Source organism: Halichoerus grypus, chromosome 1 (assembly GCF_964656455.1).
Source record: "Halichoerus grypus chromosome 1, mHalGry1.hap1.1, whole genome shotgun sequence".
In the NCBI taxonomy this organism is placed as follows: Eukaryota; Metazoa; Chordata; class Mammalia; order Carnivora; family Phocidae; genus Halichoerus; species Halichoerus grypus.
Genome location: NC_135712.1, coordinates 196371831 through 196394985, shown reverse-complemented (window position 1 = coordinate 196394985; position 23155 = coordinate 196371831). Strand labels below are relative to the sequence as shown.

Here is a 23155-nt window from a genome sequence, read left to right as displayed (position 1 = left end):
TGTCACTCAACCACCAGATGCCAAGCTGGGGACAAGATGCCGGAGGCCAAGCTGTGGCAGGGCCCCTGAAGAAGGCGGCCGGCAGCCCATGGCTTGGTGGGGGACTGGGACCAGAGAGCAGGTGCTAGAGCTTTCCCCAGAGTCCAAATGCCCAGACACTCTGGGGATGGCGCCAGCAGCAGGCAAGCAATAAGGGGGCAGGGCCCGCAGTCCTCCCCAGCAGTGGCTGTTTACCTAGAGGATGGCTCGGCTCCTGCACCAGGTACCTTGGTGTTCCCGGAGAGAGCACCCTTCCACAGAAGCTCTTGCCTGCGTGTCTGTGGCCCACGAAAGCAGCTCCACCGTGGGCCAGAGCCAGCAGGGACCGGGATGCAGACCAGGCTTCTCCACCACTGACAACCATCATCCCACCCCTTCTGGGGCCCAGACAACCCCGGCCCCCACTGACCTCACCAGGCTCCCTGCTTCCTGCCCTCACTGGTGCTCCAGCTCCACCGGCCTGCTCACTGCTCCTCACAAGCTCCAGAGGGTCTCATCTTGCCTTCAGGATCTTTCGGCAACTTTCAGCATTGAGCTCTTAATTCAATTATTTCCAATCTTTCTCAGTTTTAAATAAACTCATTTAAGGCTACACATTTACCTCTGATTTACTACTTTAGATACATCCCCAAAGTTTCCAACATGCAATATCCTCACTGGCAGTCACCTCCAGACGTTTAGTTTCCACTGCGATTCTCTTTAGCCCAGCAGTTATCTAGAAGTGCATTCCAGCTGCCAAACCACCGGGGCTTCGGGGGGTCCCTTTCATCACTGACAACGATCAGATGGGATCCACCTTCTTTGAGATCATTCTGCCTTCAAGGTGGCTTACTCTTTTCAGTTAATTAGTCACTCTCAATGTACAATTCACCGGCTCGTGGCAGGGATGTCACCAAGTTGTTTCTTCACCCAGGCAAGACCCAGGGGCCTCTGCAGTGACTTCTGAGCATGACTCTGAGCTCTTGGCTGAGATTTCAGCAGTGTGGTCTGACTGCCAGAGGTGCCCACCTGCCTGACGTCCTGGTCCCCAACTGCCTGCGGGCCACGTCCACTGGCAGGGGGCCCTCACAGGCTCAACCAGATCCTTCCCTCCATCTCCAGATCTGGCCCATCGGTCTTTGGTGAGATGATTCTGCCTGGTCGTCACAAGCGCGGGACGCAGCCTGGCCTCCCACCCCATCCTACTCTCCCTCCAGACCCAGCCACACATGGCCCTCCGGCTTGGCTGGACCCACACCCAGTCACTTCATCACATACTGTCTCTGCTTTGACAACCTCCAGACCCAAGCGACCCACAGAATCTGCTTTCTTCACTCTTGCACGGAAAGCATCAAGCATCAATCAAGAAAGTTAAAAAAAAAAAAAAAAAAAGGCAAAACAAAGGAACCCATGGTGTTTAGATTCCATAGCTCCTGGTGACTCTCCCTCCGCAGCCCCTGCCACTTGTCCAGACCCCTCCACTCTCCTCACCCCCTTCCACCTGACTCCCTGAGGCCCCCATGCACCTGAAACTTTGACCGCTGTGCCCACAACAGCTATGCTGGCAAAGACCCAGCCAGGTACCCCATCCACCACCACCTCACAAGGCTTTTGAAATGTTTTTCACTGGCTGCCAGCAAACAAATAGGAATGTCACACCACATGCCTTGAGTCAGAGGTAAACGAGTGACCATCCAACAAAGATAAGGAGACCAAGGAGGCCTGAGAAGCCCCTGGCGTGGGAGCTCTGGTCTCTGAGGCGTCCAGGCTGCTCCTTCCACAAACCCCCACACCAGGGAGGCTCTTGCACTCGCTCATCAGCACCTGCCGTGGGCTGACGCTTATGTCTGAGTAGCGACCCTGTGGACAAGGAGTGGCCTCCGGGAGGAGCTGGGGTCCAGGAATGCTGAGGCTCTCTCCTGACCTTGGCCAAGGACACCTGCTCCCTCCCAGTCCTCAATCCTGGGCTGCTGGCAGGGGACAGAAAGCCAGGCTGACCTCTTGGTTTACTCAGGTTGGAGTAAATGAGCTGTTCTCCCTCTTGATGTCCTCTCACCTCGCCCAGGAGGTACCCAACCATCCAAGCTGGGTCTGAGACTCCCAGGCATAAACGTAATTCTCCAAAATAAAATGACTACACAGGGGCCACAGAGCGCTGGAAGAAAGGGGGGTGGGGAGCAACGTTCGGAGAGCTTCCTTCCACCTGGAGCCGCCTGAGGGGTAGCACTCGTGCTCCAGGCCACTCTACCACACTGCCATCTCTCCTCCTCAACCCTGTGCCCCTTAATGCCACTTCCCCAGCCCCAGCCTTGGCTCTGGCATGGGGCAAGCTCTCAGTAACCCTGGTGGATCCTATACCCTGAGGCTGTGATTTCACAACAACCAAGCCTCAGAGCACAGCCCCAGGTGCGGACAGCAGCCCTGGTTTGGGGTTCTAGGCCCTCGAGCTATGCCCAGTGGTCCTCGTGCAGCTCAGTCACTCCGCAGCAACACGAACGCCAACTGCCTAGCCAGAAACACCAGATTTAACTCCCACCCACGTCCCGCCCACCATCCTCTCCCAAATAGCTCTGGGGACTTAAACCAAATGAGCATGGCTCAAGATTATGTTTCATAAAATATAGAAAAATCAATCTGTATTTCTAGCACACTGCCCCCGCACTTGCCACACAGAGCTATGGGGGCCTCGCTCGGGGCACAGGGCTTCGCACAACAGCTGTACTTGGTGCGAAAGCTCTTCCTTCTCTTGCTCTTCCCTGCTGCAAGGTGAGGGATGGGAGAGGATGAGGCCCCTGTATGCTGACACCCCTAAGTCTCTACTGGATCCAGCAAGAAGCAGGGACTCCTCTTCCTCCTGCTTAACTGTCACCACTGTGGCTGATCCCCAGAGCAAGACCTTCCAGAGCCTCGGAGAGGGTAATGGCACCCCTGCCAGCCCCCTGCCAGCCCCCTGCCAAGGCACCTGGCCTGTCCTCTAGGAGTCAGGCCCTAGAAAAGATGACCTGATGGGCGGGACTAATAAAGCGCACTGCCAACAGACCTGTGGACCAAGGCACCAGCAGGCCACGCCCACTCAGAGCAACTGGTCGGGACAAGTGCGTTTAGGCAGAGAGTCACCGTAGGGACAGATTTCAGGAACTGTGCGGCCAAAGAGAAGCCAAAGCAAGAGGATGTTCTGGGGGAGATGAGGACAAGCCTAAAGAAAACAAAGAACTAGATAAACCCTTGAAAGACTCCGTGGGTGATGGAAGGAAGGGAAACGGGCACTCCCCAGCCCAGAGGGGGAGGGACTGAGGACTATGGCCCGTGCCCATCAGAGGGGGCGGAGCCATCAGAGACCCCTACCATGGACTCCTTTTCCTACCAAAGACTGACTGCCCACCCAGGGTGCCAGGACCGTGCCCATAATAGAAACGTTCAATGACCTTGTAAAGAGCTCTCACCTAGAGCAGCCTGGGATCTTTTCTAAAAGCTGAAGTGGAAAAGGACCAGTATCTGTGAAGACCTACCATGCCTGGTGCTGGGGACTGTAGACACATGCTCTCCTGTCGTGAGGCAGATGCAGCAGTTCTTACAAATAAGGAAAAGCTTAAGGTCCTGCCCAATGTCCCAGAGTAAGAGGCAAAGCTGGAATGGCCTGACCTTGACACGCTTCCCGTCTGCAGCCTCCTGAGCTCAGACTTCTCGGCTGAACTAGGTGCGAGGGTACCCGTGGCTTCTCCAAACCAGAAACCAGGTGGGTACAAGCTGTTTGTTCCTGGAAATATTGGGGTGTTTCCTTAAAAAAGCTAGGCACCGTCAGCTGCCAGACAAAGGTGTGTGAACCCTCCCCCACTGAATGCATCCTAGCACTCGGCTCAGTCAGAGAAGCTTGCAAAGGTGACTGGTGCACGCTCTTTACCAGCTCAATCCACGGAGAGAGAAATTACTCTGGTGTTCCCAGGGACGAAGGCAGAGGAAAGAGGGTGATGCGCCACATCCAGGCTGGCAGTGCCCTCCCTACTCTGTCCACCCTCCACCTGGGGTGGGCAGATCGGCTGGAGGTAGAGGGCCACCCTATCTCTCAGCCCCAACAGGCTCCTCAGCCTGTCCCACCACCCCCTGCCTTGGCAAAGTGTCAGTGTCCGCTCGGGTTGTGTGTGGAAACCTGCGCCACCCGCTGCCTCCTCACTGCCGAAGGCCCTCACACCTTGAGCAGCAGAGCTGGCTGAGGGGCTCGGGCCCCCGGGCTGGAGAGAGCAAAGGGCCTGCCCGGCTCTCGGCCCGGCACCCGGTGGTCAATCAGTTGAAGACGCTCACGTGGTGGAAGCTTCTGAAGAGCCACAAGGGCCCCAGCTACAGCCAAGGAACCATTCCTGGGGTACAGCCTAGGTGGCGCCGAGCTCCCGTGGGGCAGAAGCCTCTCTCAGCCCCTAGCTACATCCCCTGAATGACCCTTCGTAGCTCAGAGTCCCAAAGCCGGGACTGCAGGAGAGAAACACCAGAATCCGTGAGGCCCACAATAAACTTATAATTGATGTCCACCCCTAGCCCCACAAAGGGGGCCAGCTTCACACGGGCCGATGGGAGGTATGGCCGACTGCATGCTAGACAACCACCAAACTGCTGCCATGGCCAGACTCCTGGGCTGATGAGCTGCCCTCAACACAGCACAGGAGACCCGGGCTACGCTGGGTGATCCTGATCTTAGCTTGTACTTGGCAAGCACCTCCAACCTGGTGCCCCTGTGCCTTTAGGAGTCCACTAAATGGCCTATCAGACTTCTAGCCTCAACCCAGATCAAAGAGCGTCAGCCCAACAGCACTGCCTCCCCTGAGCCTTCTTGTCCACTGACCCTCCCTCACTGTTCCCCCAGAGGGGCTGACTCAGGCCCTGCCCTCACACGGGACAGAGAGACACTTCCCTGGCATACACCCAGAGTCCCCTCCTGACCAAGGACTGCCTCCTGCCGGCATCAGCTCCCCGTGGCTGGCTCCTCTCGGTGGGACTGACCCTCAGCCTGTGCTGTCCCTTCTAGAAGGTGTGGAGCTAGAAGCACGAGGGGGTGTGTTCCACTTGGCAGAACAACTCAATAGCCTTCACTCCCACAGCTCTTCCCTCCCATGTGTGGGGACTGTCCCAAGGAGGGCCTCCAAGTCCAAACCAGAGTTTCACGGGGTTCCCTCCTGCTGGACCAGAATGAGGTCATGTAGCGGCAAGGCTGGGCCACAAGCAGCCACAAAGCCTGCAGGCCTCCTACACAGACCAGTGATCTCAAAACAAGAGTGAAATCACAACTCAACAGCTAAAAGCCGGACGTGTGAGACGAGTAGGGTGGAAACCGCAGAGACCTGAATACCAGTCCCAGCTCTGCCACCCTAAGCTGCATGGGACCCCTACAATTCCAAACCTGTCCCTGGGCCTCGGCTGCCCCCCCAACCCGGGATCCAAAGCACTTTCAAATCGGCCATCTTCACCTGTGGGACAGAATCCCTGGGCACCAAGGATCCACTCGGGGGCCCTGGGGCTGCTCAGTCCCATGTTGTGGGACGTGGCTGGTGGCACCTGAGCCTAATGGGGCCCTTAGCCACCTCCTGGAACAGAATGTGAATGCTCCAGTCCCCAAAGAGCCCAGGTGCGCGGCTTCCTGGAAAGACGGGCCAGGGAATGGACTTCACAAGCAGGGAGCCCAAGAGGACAACACACCCGCACGGGGCTGTGCGAACTGCTAGCTGTCCCTCAGCCTAGTTCCCACATTCCCAGCTTCCACAGCAGACAAGTAACTGCAGTTTCACCAGGTCTCTGTGTCACTTCTCCAGGCTTCCTTTCTGTGCTTGATGCTGTGCCCGAACATGGGACTAGCATTAAACACCACATTTAAGGGTTATCAGGCTGAGAGGTGAGTCAGCAGTTTAAAGAACCCCCCCATACCCACCACACACACACACACACACACACACACACACACACACACTCGTGCACACGCGCGCGCACACACAGACACAGATCCGAAAAGCCCTGGGTGATCACTCGGCATGCAACTGTTTGCATGATGTTTCTGGATATTGCCTTTTCTTTCTGTAGGGAGTTGGGGGACATAGCATCATTCACGTGGTTTTCAAATGTTCTCCTGGTTATAAGATTCCAAACTGGTACACGTGACTGAATAACTGACTTGCCAAAGGGCTAACAAGGTGGCTCCCTAACAAGCTTGCAACAAGAGCAGCAATCACCCAGCCCAGAGACCAGATATTACACCTAGATGGGCCGGCCACTGGGGGGATGGGACCGCTGGTCCTGCACTCCAAATGTGTGACAGGGAGGACAAGCGGTCACCATGGGCTGAGGGGAGCAGGCAGCCTTCCAAGTCCCAAGAGAGCACAAGGAAAAGCCCAGGCTCCCACCCCAAGCCATGGCCAATGGCCCCCACGTGCCCAACTCAGATGGCAGCGGAATCCAGAGCTGCCAGCCCAAGATACGTGAGCACAGCGGGACCTCCCTCAGCCCTTGAGAGTTCATCCCCACTCGCCTCTCTGCCTGCCTCCCACCCACAGGTGGAGAAGGGGATGAACTCTTGGCATCCCCAGCCCCACTTGGGTGCGGCAGTTATGTCCCAACAGGAGAAACTCCAATGACCGCTCTGCTCAGCCACACTTTCTGACAGGGTGGTGCGAGAGGCCGGCACCCAGGCCAGTGGCTAGGGAGGGCTACAAGCAACCCACCTCCCCACGGCCGGCCCACGGGGGCTGGTGCTGGTTGCTGCCCAGCCAGGGAGTCCAGGCCACCGGCCACACTGGCAAAAGTCACTCAGAGAGAAGGGCTCTGCTCCCTTGCTTCAATTCCAGGAATTCGCAAACACACACACACGGGAAGACGTCCCCCTTAGCACCTGCCTCTGAGAGACACCTGTGGTTACTGTCCCCAAAGGCACCGATGTCTGCAGAACCCCCAAGAGACCCTGATTCTGGGCAGGGGTTCCAGGGCTCTACTCAACTGTTGGACCAAGGGACACCTGAGGTCACTGTGGGACAGTTTCCATGCAGCCCCCTGGGCGAAGTGTGCCCACCATGTCCAGATGCCTCCCCCCCACCCCCACCCAAGTTAACCCCTGCACGCTCTACTCAGCTGCGGCACCAGGCCCAGCTCTTCTGCCAGAGGTCATAGGTCCTGTGAGGGGCTAACCTGTTTCTGCATCTCACCCCACTGCCCAGGCTGGAGGGGACCACAGCAACCGTCCCCAGCGGGCTCCAAGGGAAGGGCCCCCTCCGGTGAACCCCAGCCCCGCATGGGCCTCGAGACGGCACCTCCGCCCCCCTCCACACCACAGCGCCAGGCTGATGCCCTCACCTGATGCCCGTGGAGCGTGTAGAGCAGCCGGCCCTCCATGAGGTCCAGAATCTTCAAGGTCGAGTCGCTAGAGGCCGTGAGCAGGTAGTTTCCGGACGGGTGAAAGGACAGGGCGTTCACCGCCGCGCTGTGCACTGGGGGAGGGACATCAGTCAGGCGCTGGTTGGGAGGCCCAGGGATGCAGCTGGAGCCTGAAGACGGGCAACCGGGGCCAACCGAGGCTCGGCACAGGGCTGAGCCAGGGCGGCCACAGCTCCAACGACGTGGGGAGCCCCACAACCAAAGAACAGGAGCGGACCCGTCCAGAGCTGAGGACGGGCAGCAGGAGACATGGGGCAGGCGGGAGCCCACATGACAAGGCCAGAGGGATGGGGCGATTCCCCTTGCTCTCCCGCCACACGGAGCAGTCGGGCTGGAGCAGAACAGAGTGCTCAAACCTAACACCCAAGCTGTCTCTCATACCGCTACTTAGGGGAAACCGAACAGAAAAGACAATCCCTGAGGTGCCAGTACGATGCCCCTGCCCGACGAGAGCATGCGTGCGGGGCAGGCGGGCAGAGGTAAGACACACGCTCAGGAGCCAGTCGGGCCTGGGTTCCAATCCCAGCCTCCCCACTGTCCCTCACCTTAGGACCCTGAGCAAGCACCCTGACATGCTGCACCCGTTTCTCCTGCTGTATCATGGCACCCACGTGTTGGGGCGCGGGGGGGGGAGCCTGCCTGTGAGGCTTCTGTGAGAGGGAGCCCTCCGACGGGCCTCTCTGCTGCCCCGGGTGTCACACGCAGCTTCCAGGTCCTGCCGCTTTACCCACGCAACAGCTCAACCTCATCTGTGACTTTCTTTTCCCCAGTGGCCTGGCCTGAGCCCGCCCATCCTGGTGACCCTCACTCTGTGAGATCCGGCCACCCCAGCCCTGTCAGCTTCCCAGCTGCTCCACACGGACCTGGGAGACTCTTGCCCACCTCTACCCCTGACCTTGAAGCTCACTGCTCAGTCACCTCCTCAGGGAAGCCTCCCGACCTCATCGGGGCCACCCTCCTGAATTGTCCCCCTGAAGCACCGTAAGTCTCTGGTGGACGCACTCTTCACTGCAGTGTTTTACGTTCCTGTGTAGCTCTCTGACTCATGGCCAGGTCCCCCATGGGACTGTGTGCTCCGTCAGGCAGGGGCTGTGTCGGGTCCTTGCCTCCCGGCTCAGCACCTGACACTGAGCAGGACTCAGAAAGTGGCTGGTGAGTAGGTGAGTTGGACCCAGGAAGGCCACGTGGGGACAACAATGTGAGGACCAACTCCATCACAGCTTCTGAAAGCAGCTGCTGAAGAAGACCTCAGTGCCTTCATCCCCACCACCACAGGCCAGGTGGGGGACACCAGTGGGGGTGACATAACCAGGGCCTGCCGAATCAGAACTGCTACAAACAGAAAGACAAACTCTAAAACCAACCCCTCACCCTGGCCCTGTGGGTCTGCAAGAACCAGTGCGAGGCCAGAAACATCCACCACAGGCTGGCCTTCCACAGAGCCCACAGGGGCACAGGGAGCCCCTCAGAAACCAGCCCAGCTGATGTGCTGATACGCCTGGGGAGTGTGGGTACATGTTCCCAAGCACACTTAGGGGAGGCAGCCAGGGCTTTACATAACACGGTATTTATGTCTGAGCACTCTCTAAGCACCACAGCTCCAGGAGCCAGCCTGCAGGGGGGCTGAGGGGGTCTCCACAGAGGCAGAGCACAGTGCCCTCAGCCCGTCGCACTCCCCCCCACTCGAGGCCGTGGGGGGTGGGGGAGGTCAGCATCCTCAGTGTTTACCAAGACTTGGGGCATGGAGAGCCAAAGAATACGGCCACAGCTGACCCATCAGGAACTGAACAGGCAGGAGCCAGCCACAAGCAGTGGCAGAAAGAATGTTCGTAACGCAGAGCGTGACTGCCACTACCCACAGGTGGAAGGGACACACATGCAGAGGGAAGTGAACAGAAGCTCCAGACAGAGACCTTCTATAGAGGCCCCTGGGGAGGACAGGAATACAGGGACTTCTCATTTTTACTCTGCATACTTCCAGACTTTTTTTTTTAACCATCAGAATACAGTCACTGTGATTACACAACTGGGTGAATGATAAAAAGTGAATCCTTCCCCCGCAAAAGAGTGAGTGGTGTCCAGGGAAGCGGGAGCCCAGTCTGGCTCAGCATCCTCCCGCCAGCCCTTCAGGTCGTGAGTCTACAGGTGAAGAGCTAGTGCCCTGCACTCCCGAGGGGCCCGCAATGCTCGCCAGATTGCTGGTTCACACTGGCAGTGAAGTGGGGTGGGAGGAGGGGAGCCCTGCCACCCTCAACCCCTCTGTCCCACAGCAGGACAGCTCTGAGAGGCGGCCTGCCCTGCATCTATCTCCCCAGGCCCCATCTCCCTTTGGGACTCTTCAAATGCTGCCCCCAGCGCGTCTCCCTCCCTGAGCCTGGAGAAGGGCACGCTATTCTTGTTTCTGCAGCCCTTGGCAGCCTGGCCTGGAATGAACGCCACCCCGCCCCACCTGAGACAAAGCTGGCAGAGGTGCAGCCGGGCCAGGAGGGTGGATCAGGGAGGGCCCAGGGCTTCCCAGCACCACCAGGGCGGCGGGGTCAGGATGTGGATAGCACGCCAGGGCCCCCCGGCTGGGCAAGTCTACCCCAGGGAGGGAATCTCCCCCAGAGGAAAGGCACCAAAAGCCCTGCTCTGCTATAAATGGCAGGAATATCAACGGCCTCCTCGCTGGGGTGGAAACATCTGGAACCATTTACTCCAGAAGAGGGCTCAGCTTGGGGGATGAGGATGTATTAGATACCAGGACCCACTGCCGAATTTCCCTCCTCATTCTCCTGCCTCACCCACCAGCCCTGCCAGCCTGGGGCAGCCTCTCTGGCTCTATAGAGGTGGGAGACACATTCTAGGGAGGCCTCATCCTAAGAATCACCCCTGTACGCCAGTCCCCCAGGGAGGCTCCCACCATAAAGTCCTGAGCAGTGACTGTCCAGGAACAATCCACTTCTCATCAGATCCAAAGCTTGCTAGGCCCTCTTCTTGCTTCCATGGCAGTGATTGCTGACAACTGACGGCACAGTGCCCCAGAGAAGAGATTCCAACTAATGGTCAGAGATATACCAACATCAAGATTCTACAGGTCACCAGGAACCCAGAGAAGGTGGGACCGAGGCCACTGCAGACCCTGCCCCTAAGCACTGGGAACTGGCCATAGCTTGTGGGTAGCACGTGGCCTAAGGAGAGTCCTAGGTACCCACAATCCACTCTGCCCACACAGCGCTGCATGTACAAGCCCTCAGCAAACCTGGCCCACTGCACAGTGGGCTCCAAACTGACCAAGGGGCCTAGAGAAGTCCCAGGTACCCAAGTCAGAGGTAGCTTTCTAAGGCAGGCCACACGAGGCCAAGCCCCCGCCCCAGCCCACCACCATCACAAAGGGCTCAGCGCACTTCACCTGGGGGGGCTTCTCATAACGTCAACTGGCCTCCCTAGCGACTTCGGGTTCACAAGGGACTACAGATTCGTACAATGAAGGTGCTCTGATACCAGCAGGGAAGGATGCTCAAAACCCTGCTGTGTGAATGTCACACCAATGTCCACTTAGGGATGGTGGGAAAGGGCCAGTGAGCTGGCCAGATCACATGGGACAGTGCACTGCCCTCTTGACCAACCCTTTTGGTCTCAAAACACCAACCAAAGGATACAGGCCCGCCCCCCCAACTGACTGCACAGCTGCCTGAAAATCCTCTGTGACCAGATCTGGGGTAGGGCAGAGGGGTGTGTTAAGAACCAGGGGACAGAGAACCTGGGACTCTGAGCTCTAACTAGAATTTCTGGAGAGGGCCAAACCAAACCCTCCCAGGGGCCTCAGGAAGCAAATGACTAGAATCCACATGGTGTAAGGAAGCCAGCGTGGAGCGGCGGACAGAACGCCACACTCGGAGGCCTTCCGTTGGAAACTCAGATTCCCAGCTTCCCAGCCGTGGGACCATGGACAAGCCTCAAACTGCTTATCTGTGAAATGGGGAGTAGCCCTGTCCTGCTAGCCCCCCCGGGGCCTGTCACTGGCTAGCGGACCTGCACGTGCCTGTGAGCCGCAAACTGCACTACGGGTTCCGGATGGGGGCTGCTGCTCAGATGTCTGAACAGCCTTCTCGTGGGCTCGGAGCATATGGAGCCTAACCTACCTCCGTGGGGCCTGGCACTCCCAGGGATCCGGCAGCCCCACCGTCTCCTCGCTGAATTGGGAAACCAGAACTGCTCCCCACAGGGACAGGTCAGAGCCAAGAAACTCCTTGCCTGAGACAGATGGTGCTAGCTTAACTCCCGACAACCCAGCACGGAACAGGAAGTGTCCTCCATGACGCGCACGCACGGGGCAGCCGGACACGGGCAGGCTGCAGTTGCTGACCACACGCTGCAGTATCAGGAGTCAAAGGGTCTCAGAAAAGCCCAACAAGCTCATGTGCCTCAAGCCCACCCAGGAGTGCCTGGTACTCATTGGGAGTCACCAAGGGAGACACTAGATGTTATGGTATTCTTAAAAACTTTCCTCTGGGTTTCCCAGGGGCCAGGGACCGAAAACAGCTCAGGCATCTGCTGCCAGAGTGCCAGGAGTCATTCTCGGGGAATCAGCCTCCAAACAGATGCCTCGGCACCTCTGAGGTGAGGTGGCAGCTGCTACTAAGGGGGTACGGGGAGCCTCTCAGGTAGAAGGTTTGGCCATGGAGCTCTTTGGGGAAGCCGCTAGATCTGAGCAGACCTGGCCAGGTCCCTCAAGCAGCATAAAAGGTGAGGGGTACGTCCCCCAGCCAATGTGCTCAGATCCACCGGGCTCTCCTTGAGCCCCAGAGGGTAAGCTCAGAGGCAGTGGGATGAGTTTGCTGCCCCGTGCGCCATGCATTGGGCAGGGAGCTGAGGAAACCCGATTGTTTATGAGGTACTCCAAGCCACCCAAGGCGTCTGATCTATATTGGGGTGGCTTAGGAATAAGACACTGGGTAGCTCTGTCATAGGAGCAAAGGACAAGCAAAAACACACTGAAATCTCTCTGCAGAGCCTGTCAGCCTCATGCACCTGGGTCCCCTCAGGACGTGGCTCCTGATGACACCTGAGCCCTCCCACCACCTCCCCGGCCCTGCCAGTCACTGACCTCCCATGCCCACCCACCACAAAGCCTGCCCCCTCAAGAACTCCAGGGACCTCTCTCCAGCACCCACCACCCTCCTCGACTGCCCTACATCACTCTCCCTCCTGACCACCTCTTTAGGAGACGTTGCATTCCTTCATGCCCCTGGCTCTGCCCCATCAGCCCTCACTCTGGCTGCTTTGTCAACCTTTCCCTCTATGGCCCCTTAATCACAGGGACCCAGGATATCGCCCCAGCCCTTCTCAAGCCCCCAATTCCTGGGCCCAGGTGGCCACTCAACCCACAGCATCACCTCCTAACTCTATTCAATCTCCAAAGCCTATCTCCCTGGGCCCGATCCCTGCCCCACTCAGATGCCCAGCCCTCCCTCAGACACCAGCTGCAAGCAGCCCACCCACCAATCACCCAGACACACCAGCTTCCCACCCATGTAGGCTCTCAGCACTGCTGTCCTCTCAGACAGATCTTCGCTCCTCGAGCAATGGGACCAGTCCCAGCACGGCCAGCCAGGCTGCAACTTTGGGACCATGGGCCAGAGTATGGTATTCAAGGTCCCCAATGGGTACCTGCTGGTGCACCCTACAAACACCAGACCCATGCTCCTGATCCATCAGAGGTAAGGCTGGACCCTCCCAGGGTCACCTAGAGATCCTCTCCCCTCAGTGTCAAATCTTATGTGGTGAAAAGAAATAATAATAAAAAATTAAAAGACTTATGTGGTACAAACCACATTTCCAGTACTCACTTGAACTCCCCCAACAGATCTTCTCAAACCCCATAAGGTACTATTACCACCCCCTTTACAGATAGGAAGCAGCCTATACTCCTAACCTGCACTGCCTCGTCACCCTCCCTTCCCATCTCTCCTGACCCCACACTCAGGGGCGCCTTCCCGCCCAGCACTCCTCCACACCTGCCAACCTTCCCCCAGTCAACCCTGCAGATGTGCCCGATCTCCAACCCAGGCCTGGCCCAGAGCAGGAGAGAGGCCTCTAAAGCCTGAAGGAGGGGAAGGAGGGGTGTGGTCTCCAAGTAGAGGGCAGACCCCATAGCTGCTCTGTTCTAGAAGCTCTGTCCGAAACGGCGGCTGTGACAAACCCCAGGGCTCTCTGTTGAGGAAGGTACCAGTTATGCGGCTAGCCCCTGCCACCTGGTGGTGGTACAGGGCAATGCAGGCCAGACTCCCTACTCCAGCATCTCCAGGACCCAGACTTGGCAACACGGGCGTCATGAACACAGTACCTGGTTCCTGCACTCCCTAAGCTCTTGACACAGACCAATTCGTTACCCTCCCGACACCATCTGGGAGGGAAGCCCTATCATGGTCCCACGGGGCCCAGAGGAGTCAAGTGACCTGCCCAACGTCACACAACTAGGAATGCTGAGGCTGGCTGCGGAGCCCACCCTCCACCGTGTGCTTTTTAAGACCAGGAGCCTCTCCCTCGCCTCGGTTACCTCAACATCTTAGAGTCAGCTAAGAAGAGCTCATGGGGGTGGAAAGGAGAGCTCTGAACCCCAAGTCTCACACCTTTGTCCAGACACATCCTTCCCATTTTCAGGTGCGAATTCTGGAAAGGAGCCCATGGACTTTAAACTTAGTCCCAAGTCAACGACCACAGCTCCTCAAACAACTCCAGCTCTACCCCTCCCCAGTCTCAGCCCCAGGCCCACAGGCCCACCCACCATTTTGCCCCCTGCACAACTCCTAGTTCCTCCTGTGGCCCCTCGCCAGCTTCCTTCCCTGGCCCCATCCCCACAACGGAGGTGGCTCATGGCCCTCCCCAGTCACACCTGCTCTCAAGACAGTTCCATGCTCTAGTACCCTCCACAAGCTCATCCTAATCACACCCAAGTCCGTCCCTACCCCACCTCCCAGCTGGAACCGGACACAGCCCATGCTGACTGCCTGCCGCTCTGCCTTCCAAGGGCTACCATTAGATCAGGGGACACAGCCCCAGGGCTGCCTCCTGAGCCTGGTCTCTAGCCTAAGTTGACCCTCCATATGGTTCTTGGCTCCATACCTATGGAGGACACCAGGAGGCCAGAGGTGGCCAAGGTGCCACGAACACTGACTTCTTTTGACAGGCCTGCCCCCTTTCCCTTAGCTCTAGAGATGAGTAGCACGGGCAGCCCCTGAGAAGCGGCCCCTGAGCAGAGCCCTGGCCAGAGATCCACTGCGAGCTCCTCGTCCCGCCCTGCAGTGTGCAGGAGACTCTGCCGGCTCCGGAGCAGGCTCCACAGGGCTTGGTGGGCGCCAGGGAGCGCCAGGGTCCACCTTCGGGCCAGCGTTCCGAGCAGCACGGCCACAACACAGACTACCAGCCGCTGGAGATCCCAACGGGCCCGGGCCTTCTCCCCACTGACCGGGGCCGTCCTCAGGCCCGCCTCAGCACCACGGCAACGAGCCGGCCACCTGCCGCCCCAGCCCCGCCGCGGCCGCTCTCGGACACTCACGCTGATAGTGCTGCAAGAGCCGGTGCGTCCGCACGTCCCACACCTTCACCGTGTTGTCCATGCCGCCGGCGGCGATGCACGTGCCACTGGGGTGGAAGTCCACGAAGGTGACAAAGCTGGAAAGACAGGGGCCACCACACGCTAGAGGAGGACCATCCTGGCTCGGAACAGACCCCCAAACATCCAGCCCTTTCCAACATCCCTGCACGTCCGCTCAGGCTGTTCCCCAAACCCAGAAGACCTCCCTCCTGCCCCACTTCTTTACCAGGTGGCCAAGGGATAGCAAGGAGAGGGTGAGAACAGTGGCTAGCAGTGACCGGACATGGACTCACCAGGGAGCAAATCCCAGCAGCCACTTCTACATACAAGTAGAGAAAGCGGTCTTCAGCCCAAAGGTCAGCCGACAGCTCAGGGTGTTTAGAGTCAGAGTCAGGGCCCTCATCAAAGCAGGGCCCTCATCAAAGCCCCCTGCCCGCTGAGGCCCAGCCCCAAAGGGCCAGCAGGGCCCCAAGGCCACTGGTTGACTATCTCCAGGAGACAGGCCAAGGGCCCCTAATATCCCCACACGTGACATCCAGGCTGGCATCATGGCCAGCTCTCAGGAGGAGACTTTCCCGGGGGCTCCCAGCCTACCTGCGGAGCGCACAAGCTGGCGTTCATCAAGAAGACCAGAACAGGTGAGGCCCTACTCCAATGCAGGCTCCTCCCTCTCCTGATGATGTGGCACAACGTGAACCGCCACCAAGAACTTACAAGAACCTGACAAGCCTTTCATTTATAAAACCATCACCACAGGTAACATACTAACATGATTTTGGGAGGTCCAGGGTCACCTTCTTTCAGAGAGACAAGTCACAATTCTGAGAACTGGGAAGTGAAAGGAAAAGAGAGGCCCCAAGAATCACATGCCTTAAAGTTGAGCACCTGTTATTTGTGGGGATGGGGATGAGACTGAACCTCCCGCTCACATAGGAAAAAATTCAGAGACAGAGAGAAGCAGAGACGTGGCCCCACATAAGGCCACTGGGGCCCCTTCATGCCTAGGTCCATGCTTTTCTTGAGCATCTGCAGGAGGAGGACAGGGTCCGGTGACTTACCCGCCATGCTCACAGTAAGAGTGGACACACTCCCGGCTCGTCTTGTCCCATAGCTTGACAGTCTTGTCATCGCTGGCAGACACGATGAGCCGCCCGTCTGGGGAGAACCTGAACCAGGCAGGGCACAAGTCACATCACCGTGGGCACTGCACACTGTCCTCCACAGCCACCTTCCTGCACTGCCCACCACCAGATCCCAGAACCAGCCAAAGCGTGAACACTGCTCTGACCCTGAGCGATCCTGGGCAAACGGCTTTCCCTCTGTGAGATGGGTAAGAATGGTACCTACACTCGTGGTGAGCAGGGAGCAACGTCGTACGCACAAGGCCCCCAGCACGGCACGTGGCATGTGGCAAAGTGCGTGCTGACTGCTCATGCTATTAGCATGAAGGTGGCCCAAAGCCACCATCAGCATCGTTATCCTGTTCTCAGGTCCCCCAAGTCCACATTTGACTCTGAGAACCACCTACTGACAAAAATGTGTGGAGGTCCTGGGGACCTACCACCAAAGGCTGGTGTAGGCTTCACACTGGTTTGCTGGCCTGGCCCCTCCTATTCTCAGGAGCCTGATGGTGAGGCGTCTCTGAGCAATCAGGGACCTCCCAGGACAAAGGTGCCCTGGAGAACAAGTAACTTGCAAGGGGTCCCCAGAAGAACACCATAATAGTCCCCAACCTCTGACTCCCATGGTTTCCCAGCATCCCAACCTCTTCCTCTGGAAGACCTCCCAACCTCTTCCTCTGGAGCACGGAGATCTCTGTCGAAAGGATCAGAATAGCTGAAAGTGGGCACATTTGTGTCCGCAATCCTTGGACCCTGAAAGGTCCTGTGGGTCACCTGGCACCTATCCCCACAGCACTGCCCCCCCACAGCAAAGGGAGAGCCAGCCTCCAGACCAGCCTCCTCAGAAGCCTCAACATCCACCCAGCAGCTCAAGCAAAACCAACTTCTGAGAGGCAGACTCAGCTTCAAACCCCAGCAAGCGCCCAGGGGCAAGATACTGCGCTGTTCTGAGCCTTGGTGTCCTCATCTGTAAAATGGGAATGACACCGCCTAGCCTGCAGGCCTGCCATGAAAAGTGAAAACAAACTGTAGAGTGCTACTAGCGACATCATCTTGTCGCTATTGCTCCTAAATGGCCCCTGCCGACTTGCTTCCGGCCGCATTAGTCCGGAGGTCAGGGGCTCAATCATGGCTGGCAACGAACTCACTTACTTGTCATATGTGAGCTAGACGCTCCTCAGCAATTTACAGTGTGACAACTTCTTTGCTCCCATTTCCCCAATAAGGAAGCTGAGGCTCAGGAATATGAAAGAGTAGCTAGTTCGCCCAAGGTCATGCTACTGGCGCCTGGCAGCGCCTCAGTGCCCCTCAAGCCCCAGGTCCCTCCGAGGGTCTGGGCGCAGGACGATGCTCACCTGGCGCAGCGGACCCAGTTGATGTGCTGGCTCAGGGAGAACAGGAATTTCTGGCGATGAGTTGACCACACCTTAACTGTTTTGTCGTCGGAGGCCGTCACAAAAGACTGGCCGTCACTGCAGAAGTGGATGCTCCTCACTGTGGCTGTGTGTGCACGAAACACGGTAGACTCGCCTTTGCTGCAGGGACGGGTATTCCGATTCAGGAGACCCACAACGGTGACAGGAGGGCCCGTGAGCACATCAACGCTCTCCCGACCCCTCAGGGGCCCTTCCCGACATCAGTGCAGGCCTGCCACCCCAGCCCCCCACAAGGAAGGCCAGAACCACCACCCACCCTGCCCATGTGTGAGCAGCATCAGACGGGAGCCCTTCCAGGATGGCTGCGGTAAGCCCAGAATCCCTCTCCCAACCCTAAGGGGAGGGCTCAGCTTCTGACAGCACCCCTTCAGAAGTAGGGCAGATGCCCCACCATGACAAGTCCAGAGCCAGGATGGGGACTGGAGTGGGGACAGCTCTGGCACCAGGACCCCAGGCTCAGACAAGCCCTTCCAAGTCTGTAACTCACACATTGGGTATCCAGATCCGGACAGTCTTGTCTCGGGAGCCTGAGGCCAGCAGGTGTCCCGAAGGGGAGAAGTTCACACAGGTGACAGCGTCCTTGTGGCCCGCAAAGCGGTAGGCGCGTGACTGGGGCTTCATGTGCCAGACCATGAGGCATGAGTCCATGGAGCCACTGGCTGAGAAAGCAGGGATGCTGTGACCCTCAGCTCCAGTGGGCCTTGAGCCTCCAGCAGGACGATGGGGTAAGGGGACAGGAGAAGGACCACACTTCCAGCAACTGCTGAGCTGGGGTTTGGAGCATCGATGGGCTGTCAGCTCTCCAAGCAGCAGGCCCACAAGGGAGCCAGACCAAGAGATCCCCTTCACATGTGAGGCCTGGGCTGCAACTCAGCGGGCCTCTGAGAAAACTCATCCCCCATGGGGTTCCCCACAGTCACACCCTAAGGGCACTAGAGAGCAAGTCAACCCAATGGGCCTTTTACCACTGAGAGGGACCAAGTCAATCAGAAACGTAGAGATCCCCAAGACAGATCATATGACTTCAGTTTGCTCTTTATCTACAGTGACCAGTAGTCTCTGGCAGGGGACCTTGACTATGGGATGAAGGGAGAGCCTTGTCCCTAGAAACAAGAAAGCGGCAGCCATGACAGCTGTGTAGGAACCCCCAAGCGACCAAGGAGCAGGGGTACTCAGCTCTGCTCTTTGGCCTTCTCACTGGATGCTCCCATACTGCTGTGGACAACAGAATCGAGGACCCAAGGAAAAGGAGCCATTGTTTAGGGCCATTCTACCAGCCAGACCCAAGAGACGGCTGGGGCATATGCAGTGAAAAGCCCAGACCCTGGGCCCACCCTCCAAGGCTCCGTGCCCTTGGCAAGGCCCCCCAACTCTCTGAGTCCCACACTCTGCATGTAGAATGCAGTTCACAAACCCAGCCCCAGACAGCTGGCCAGCTGAAGCCAGATGCAGGGCTAGACAAAGCACCTGGGTCCTCACAGTGCCCTACCCCCCCACACCACACCTCCCAGCTAGAAACTCTGCCCTCTCAGCTCATAACCTAGTGCCGAGGAAGATGCCTCCTCTTACCCAGCTGCTTTGTGTTGAGACTGAAGTCCACACAGGTAACTGCATCTCGGTGGCCCTTAAAATGCCTCTCCAGCGAGGGGTCCTCCTGCAGGAGAGCCAGGGTCAAATGTGTGAAATATGAATGAAGAAGGGGCTTTCCCAGGGCCAAGACTCTTCCTAAAACAGCCAGGGGGGTTTAAAAATGCTCAAGGCATGATCTTGTATATAGAAAATCCTAAGGAATTCGCTAAAAAACTATTAGAGCTAATAAACCAGTTAAGCAAGGTTGCAAGATCAATATATAAAAATCTACTGTAGGACGCCCGGGTGGCTCAGATGGCTGAGCGTCTGCCCTCGGTTCAGGTCATGATCTCCAGGTCCTGGGATCAAGGCCCATGTTCGGCTCCCTGCTCAGCTGGGAGTCTGCTTCTCCCTCTCCCTGCCTCTCCCCCTCTCAAGTGAATAAATAACATCTTAAAAAAATTTTAAAAAGTCTATTATACTTCTGCATACCAGCAATGCACAATCTGAAGAATGATAACAATTCCATTTATGACACATGAAAAAGAATAAACACTTAGAAGTAATTCAACAAGAGGGGCGCCTGGCTGGCTCAGTCAGTAGAGCGTGCGACTCTTGATCTCCGGCTTGTGAGTTTGAGCCTCACATTGGGTGTAGAGGTTACTTAAAAATAAAATCTTTTGGGGGCGCCTGGGTGGCTCAGATGGTTAAGCGTCTGCCTTCAGCTCTGGTCATGATCCCAGGGGCCTGGGATCGAGCCCCGCATCGGGCTCCCTGCTCGGCGGGAAGCCTGCTTCTCCCTCTCCCACTCCCCCTGCTTGTGTTCCCTCTCTCACTGTCTTCCTCTGTCAGGTAAATAAATAAAATCTTAAAAAAAGAATCAAGGAGAGAAAATGGGGGCCTTTCAGCAACCCCCATATCAGGAATCAGATTCTGAACCCTCAATCTCACTGTAGACTGGCCAATGAACCCAAAGGTCAGCCTGGACAGGCCCCAAGGGGCAGTGCCACCATCTCTACTGCGCCCAACGTTGTCAAGGAAGCAGTAGTTCAGGACACTGCTAGGAAGACATGGAGAAAATATTCCAGACTCTTTCCACACAACAGCAGCTGTCTTAGCACTTGAAGAGTTATAGCCCTGCCATGCAAACATCTCCCCCTACCCCAAATATCAGAAACCTCAAAGAAGCATTTTGGGCGCACCGGGGAGCCCAGCAAAACCTCCTCCTGGGAAAAAAATGTCCTTGGGGCAGAGTAAGACCATTGCCACCCCACAGAATTGTAACCAGAACAAAGGTCCCCATGGCCCTGTGCCCAGCTCCACCCCCAACACACAGGCCTGAGTCACCCTTTCAAGAAGAAATGGAGTGGCAGCTGGGGGGGGAGGGCAACAGAGCAGCAACTGCTTCACCTCAACCTCTTGGGAGAACAAGATAATGCCCACCTCTAGGCTCAATGCGCAGAGGTAAGTTCAGTTCCACCTCTGACCAGGGGACCCCGAAACCTCCCAACATCCTTCCCACCTCCTCATCCCACCCGCCTCTGTGGTTCCTCAGTGGCTGCACCCTAAGGTGGTTTATATATGGAAGGAAGTGGGGAGGGACTTATGGGAAGGGCTAGATTAGGGGTCAAAAAGCCTGGATCCTAAGTCTGGGCCCTCTGCTCAAGGCCCCACATGCCAACAGGCACCACCCGGTCTTCCTGACTCTCAACCCAGCCCAAAGGCCAGACATGTTTAAACAATCTCTCAAAAAGAGGGGTTTTGGAGTGCTTCCCTCTGGAGGAAACTGGGACTCAGGGCGCCCGGCCCAGATCACACTGCAGACCTGGGCTGTCCCGTCCGAGCACGGTGTTCGCTCAACAAGCCCCTACCCAGCCACCCACTGCTCAGGATGGTGAGACTGAGGCCCGGAGCTGGCCTCCAGCCCGACCTCCAGTCGAAACGTACTAGTACTAGTGTCTCCTCCGCTAGGATGCAAACCCGGGGAGCGGGGACTCGTTGGTCCGCCCCCGTAGTCCGCAAAGGGTCTGGCACTCAGGAGGTGCTCACTACGTGTCCCGACCCAGCGCCCCCTGCACAGACGGTAAACAGGCTGGAGAAGACTGGCTCGGGACCTGGCATCCCACTCGCCCCCTAGCAGCCATCACCTCGGCTAGGCACCCACAGTCCCAGCGGGGAGACTAAGGCCGGGCAACCACCGCCGGCAAGAACTTACAGGGCAAGGTGCCGCCATGGCGGGCCCGGGGCGCCCAAAGCGCCGGAGAAGGCAGCGTCGGCCGTTGCGGCCCGTTCAGTTTCCGCGCCCCCAACCGCCGCCAATAGCAACGCGGGTCGCGTCGCCACGCCCCGCCCACGACGATTAAAGGAGACGCTGCACCTCCGCTTTTTGTCCCCCGGCCGGAAGCAGAGCTGTGTGGCCGGTTCTACGGCCTCCGCGCGCAGCTCCGCCAGACTAGCAGCCCACGGGTGCCGCCGCCAAAGGTCTCCGTCCACTGTCACTAATCCCCTAAGAAATTACAAAACCCAGGATGAGGGGTTCACTGCATCAGCCCCGTAGCTCGGTTTACCACACGACGAGCACAGCCTTCTGGGAAATGCAGTTTCAAGACGGCCGCCACTTTGTGTGTGCAGAAAAGTGGAACTACTTTTCCCAAGATACCTTGAGGGCGGGCCGGGATTAACCACCCGTAGGAAAGGCTTCAAGGATCCCGGAAGTGGAGGACACGTGGGTCATTGTATTTGTGTCCTCTTAAAGGGCCCTTGAAACCGGGCGTTCGCTCAATACCTTAAGGGCCAATTAGTCGCCCGTCAGAGAGTCTTTAAATGGTTCACTCCTCCGAACTTAAAACAAGTGTCATTTAAAAGAACACCAGTCACTTGGAATCACATCCGTAGGATTCTCCATGGGTGGAGAAACCTAGGTTCTATTCTGTTGTCGTCCTGCTTCATTGTGTGACCTGTGACCTTGGAGAAAAAAAGTACCTCTGCCCGGGCCTCAGTTTTGTAATATTGTAATTTGTAATATGAGGGAGTGTGATGCAGCCTGGCCCTCTCCAGACCCCTCAGCCCTGAGAAGCGGTTATAAATTACATATTTAAAAGAGAAGGAGACATTTCTAGATATGTCTCCTGAAGCAAGGGAGACAAAAGGAAAATTAAACTATTGGGACTGCATCAAGTTAAAAAGCTTCTACACAGCAAAGAAAATAATTAACAAAGCCAGAATACAACCTACTGAATGGGAGAAGATACTTGCAAATGACATACCTGATAAATGGTTAGTATCCAAAATATATAAGGAACTTATACAACTCAACACCAAAAATTCAAATAATCCAGTTAAAAATGGGCAGAAGACAGGGACATTTCGGGGATGCCTGGGTGGCTCAGCTGGTCAGGCATCTGCCTTCCACTCCAGTCGGGGTCCTGGGATTGAGTCCGGCGTCGGGCTCCTTGCTCAGCAGGGAGCCTGCTTCTCCCTCTGCTTGCCGCTCCCCCTGCTTGTGCACGTTTTCTCTCTCTCTGACAAAAAAAAAAAAAAAAAAAAAGACATGGACATTTCTCCAGAGCAGACATCCAGATGGCCAATAGACACATGAAAAGATGCTCAACATCACTCATTATCAGGGAAATACAAATTAAAGCCACAATGAGATAATACCTCAGAGCTGTCAGAATGGCTAAAATCAGAAACACAAGAAACAACAAGTATTGGCAAGGATGCAGAGAAAAAGGAACCCCCGTGCACTGTTGGTGGGAAGGCAAACTTTTCCACTGGTGCAGCCACTGTGGAAAACAGTATGAAGTTTCCTTAAAAAATTAAAAATAGAACTACCATATGCTCCAGTAATTCCACTACTGGGTATTTACCCAAAGAATAGGAAAACCCTAATTCAAAAAGATATATGTCCCCCTATGTTTATTGTAGCATTATTTACAAAAGCTGAATTATGGAAGCAATCCAAGTATCCATCAGTAGATGAATAGATAAAGAAGATGTGGTGTGTGTGTATATATATGTATGTA

The 23155-nt window shown here is 56.8% G+C and overlaps 1 protein-coding gene across 5 annotated transcripts in view; it reads right to left on the bottom strand.

Annotated features, from left to right (window-relative positions):
• The window catches only part of POC1A (POC1 centriolar protein A), a 69814-nt gene extending 47399 nt beyond the window's left edge, over nt 1-22415 (bottom strand). The window contains exons 1-7 of one of the 5 annotated variants that reach the window (XM_078077554.1): nt 22397-22415; nt 19131-19215; nt 18049-18220; nt 17481-17660; nt 16063-16170; nt 14966-15081; nt 7345-7478 (exon numbers count right to left, since the gene is read on the bottom strand). In XM_078077554.1, coding sequence (XP_077933680.1) covers nt 7345-7478; nt 14966-15081; nt 16063-16170; nt 17481-17660; nt 18049-18209 — 699 coding nt within the window. In that variant the 5' untranslated portion in view covers nt 18210-18220; nt 19131-19215; nt 22397-22415. Of the gene's footprint in view, nt 1-7344; nt 7479-14965; nt 15082-16062; nt 16171-17480; nt 17661-18048; nt 18221-19130; nt 19216-21345; nt 21753-22396 lie in introns of those variants that run through there. The other 4 variants (XM_078077555.1, XM_078077545.1, XM_078077552.1 and 1 more) reach the window with 4 other exon arrangements.
• Between the last annotated feature and the right edge of the window lie 740 nt (nt 22416-23155).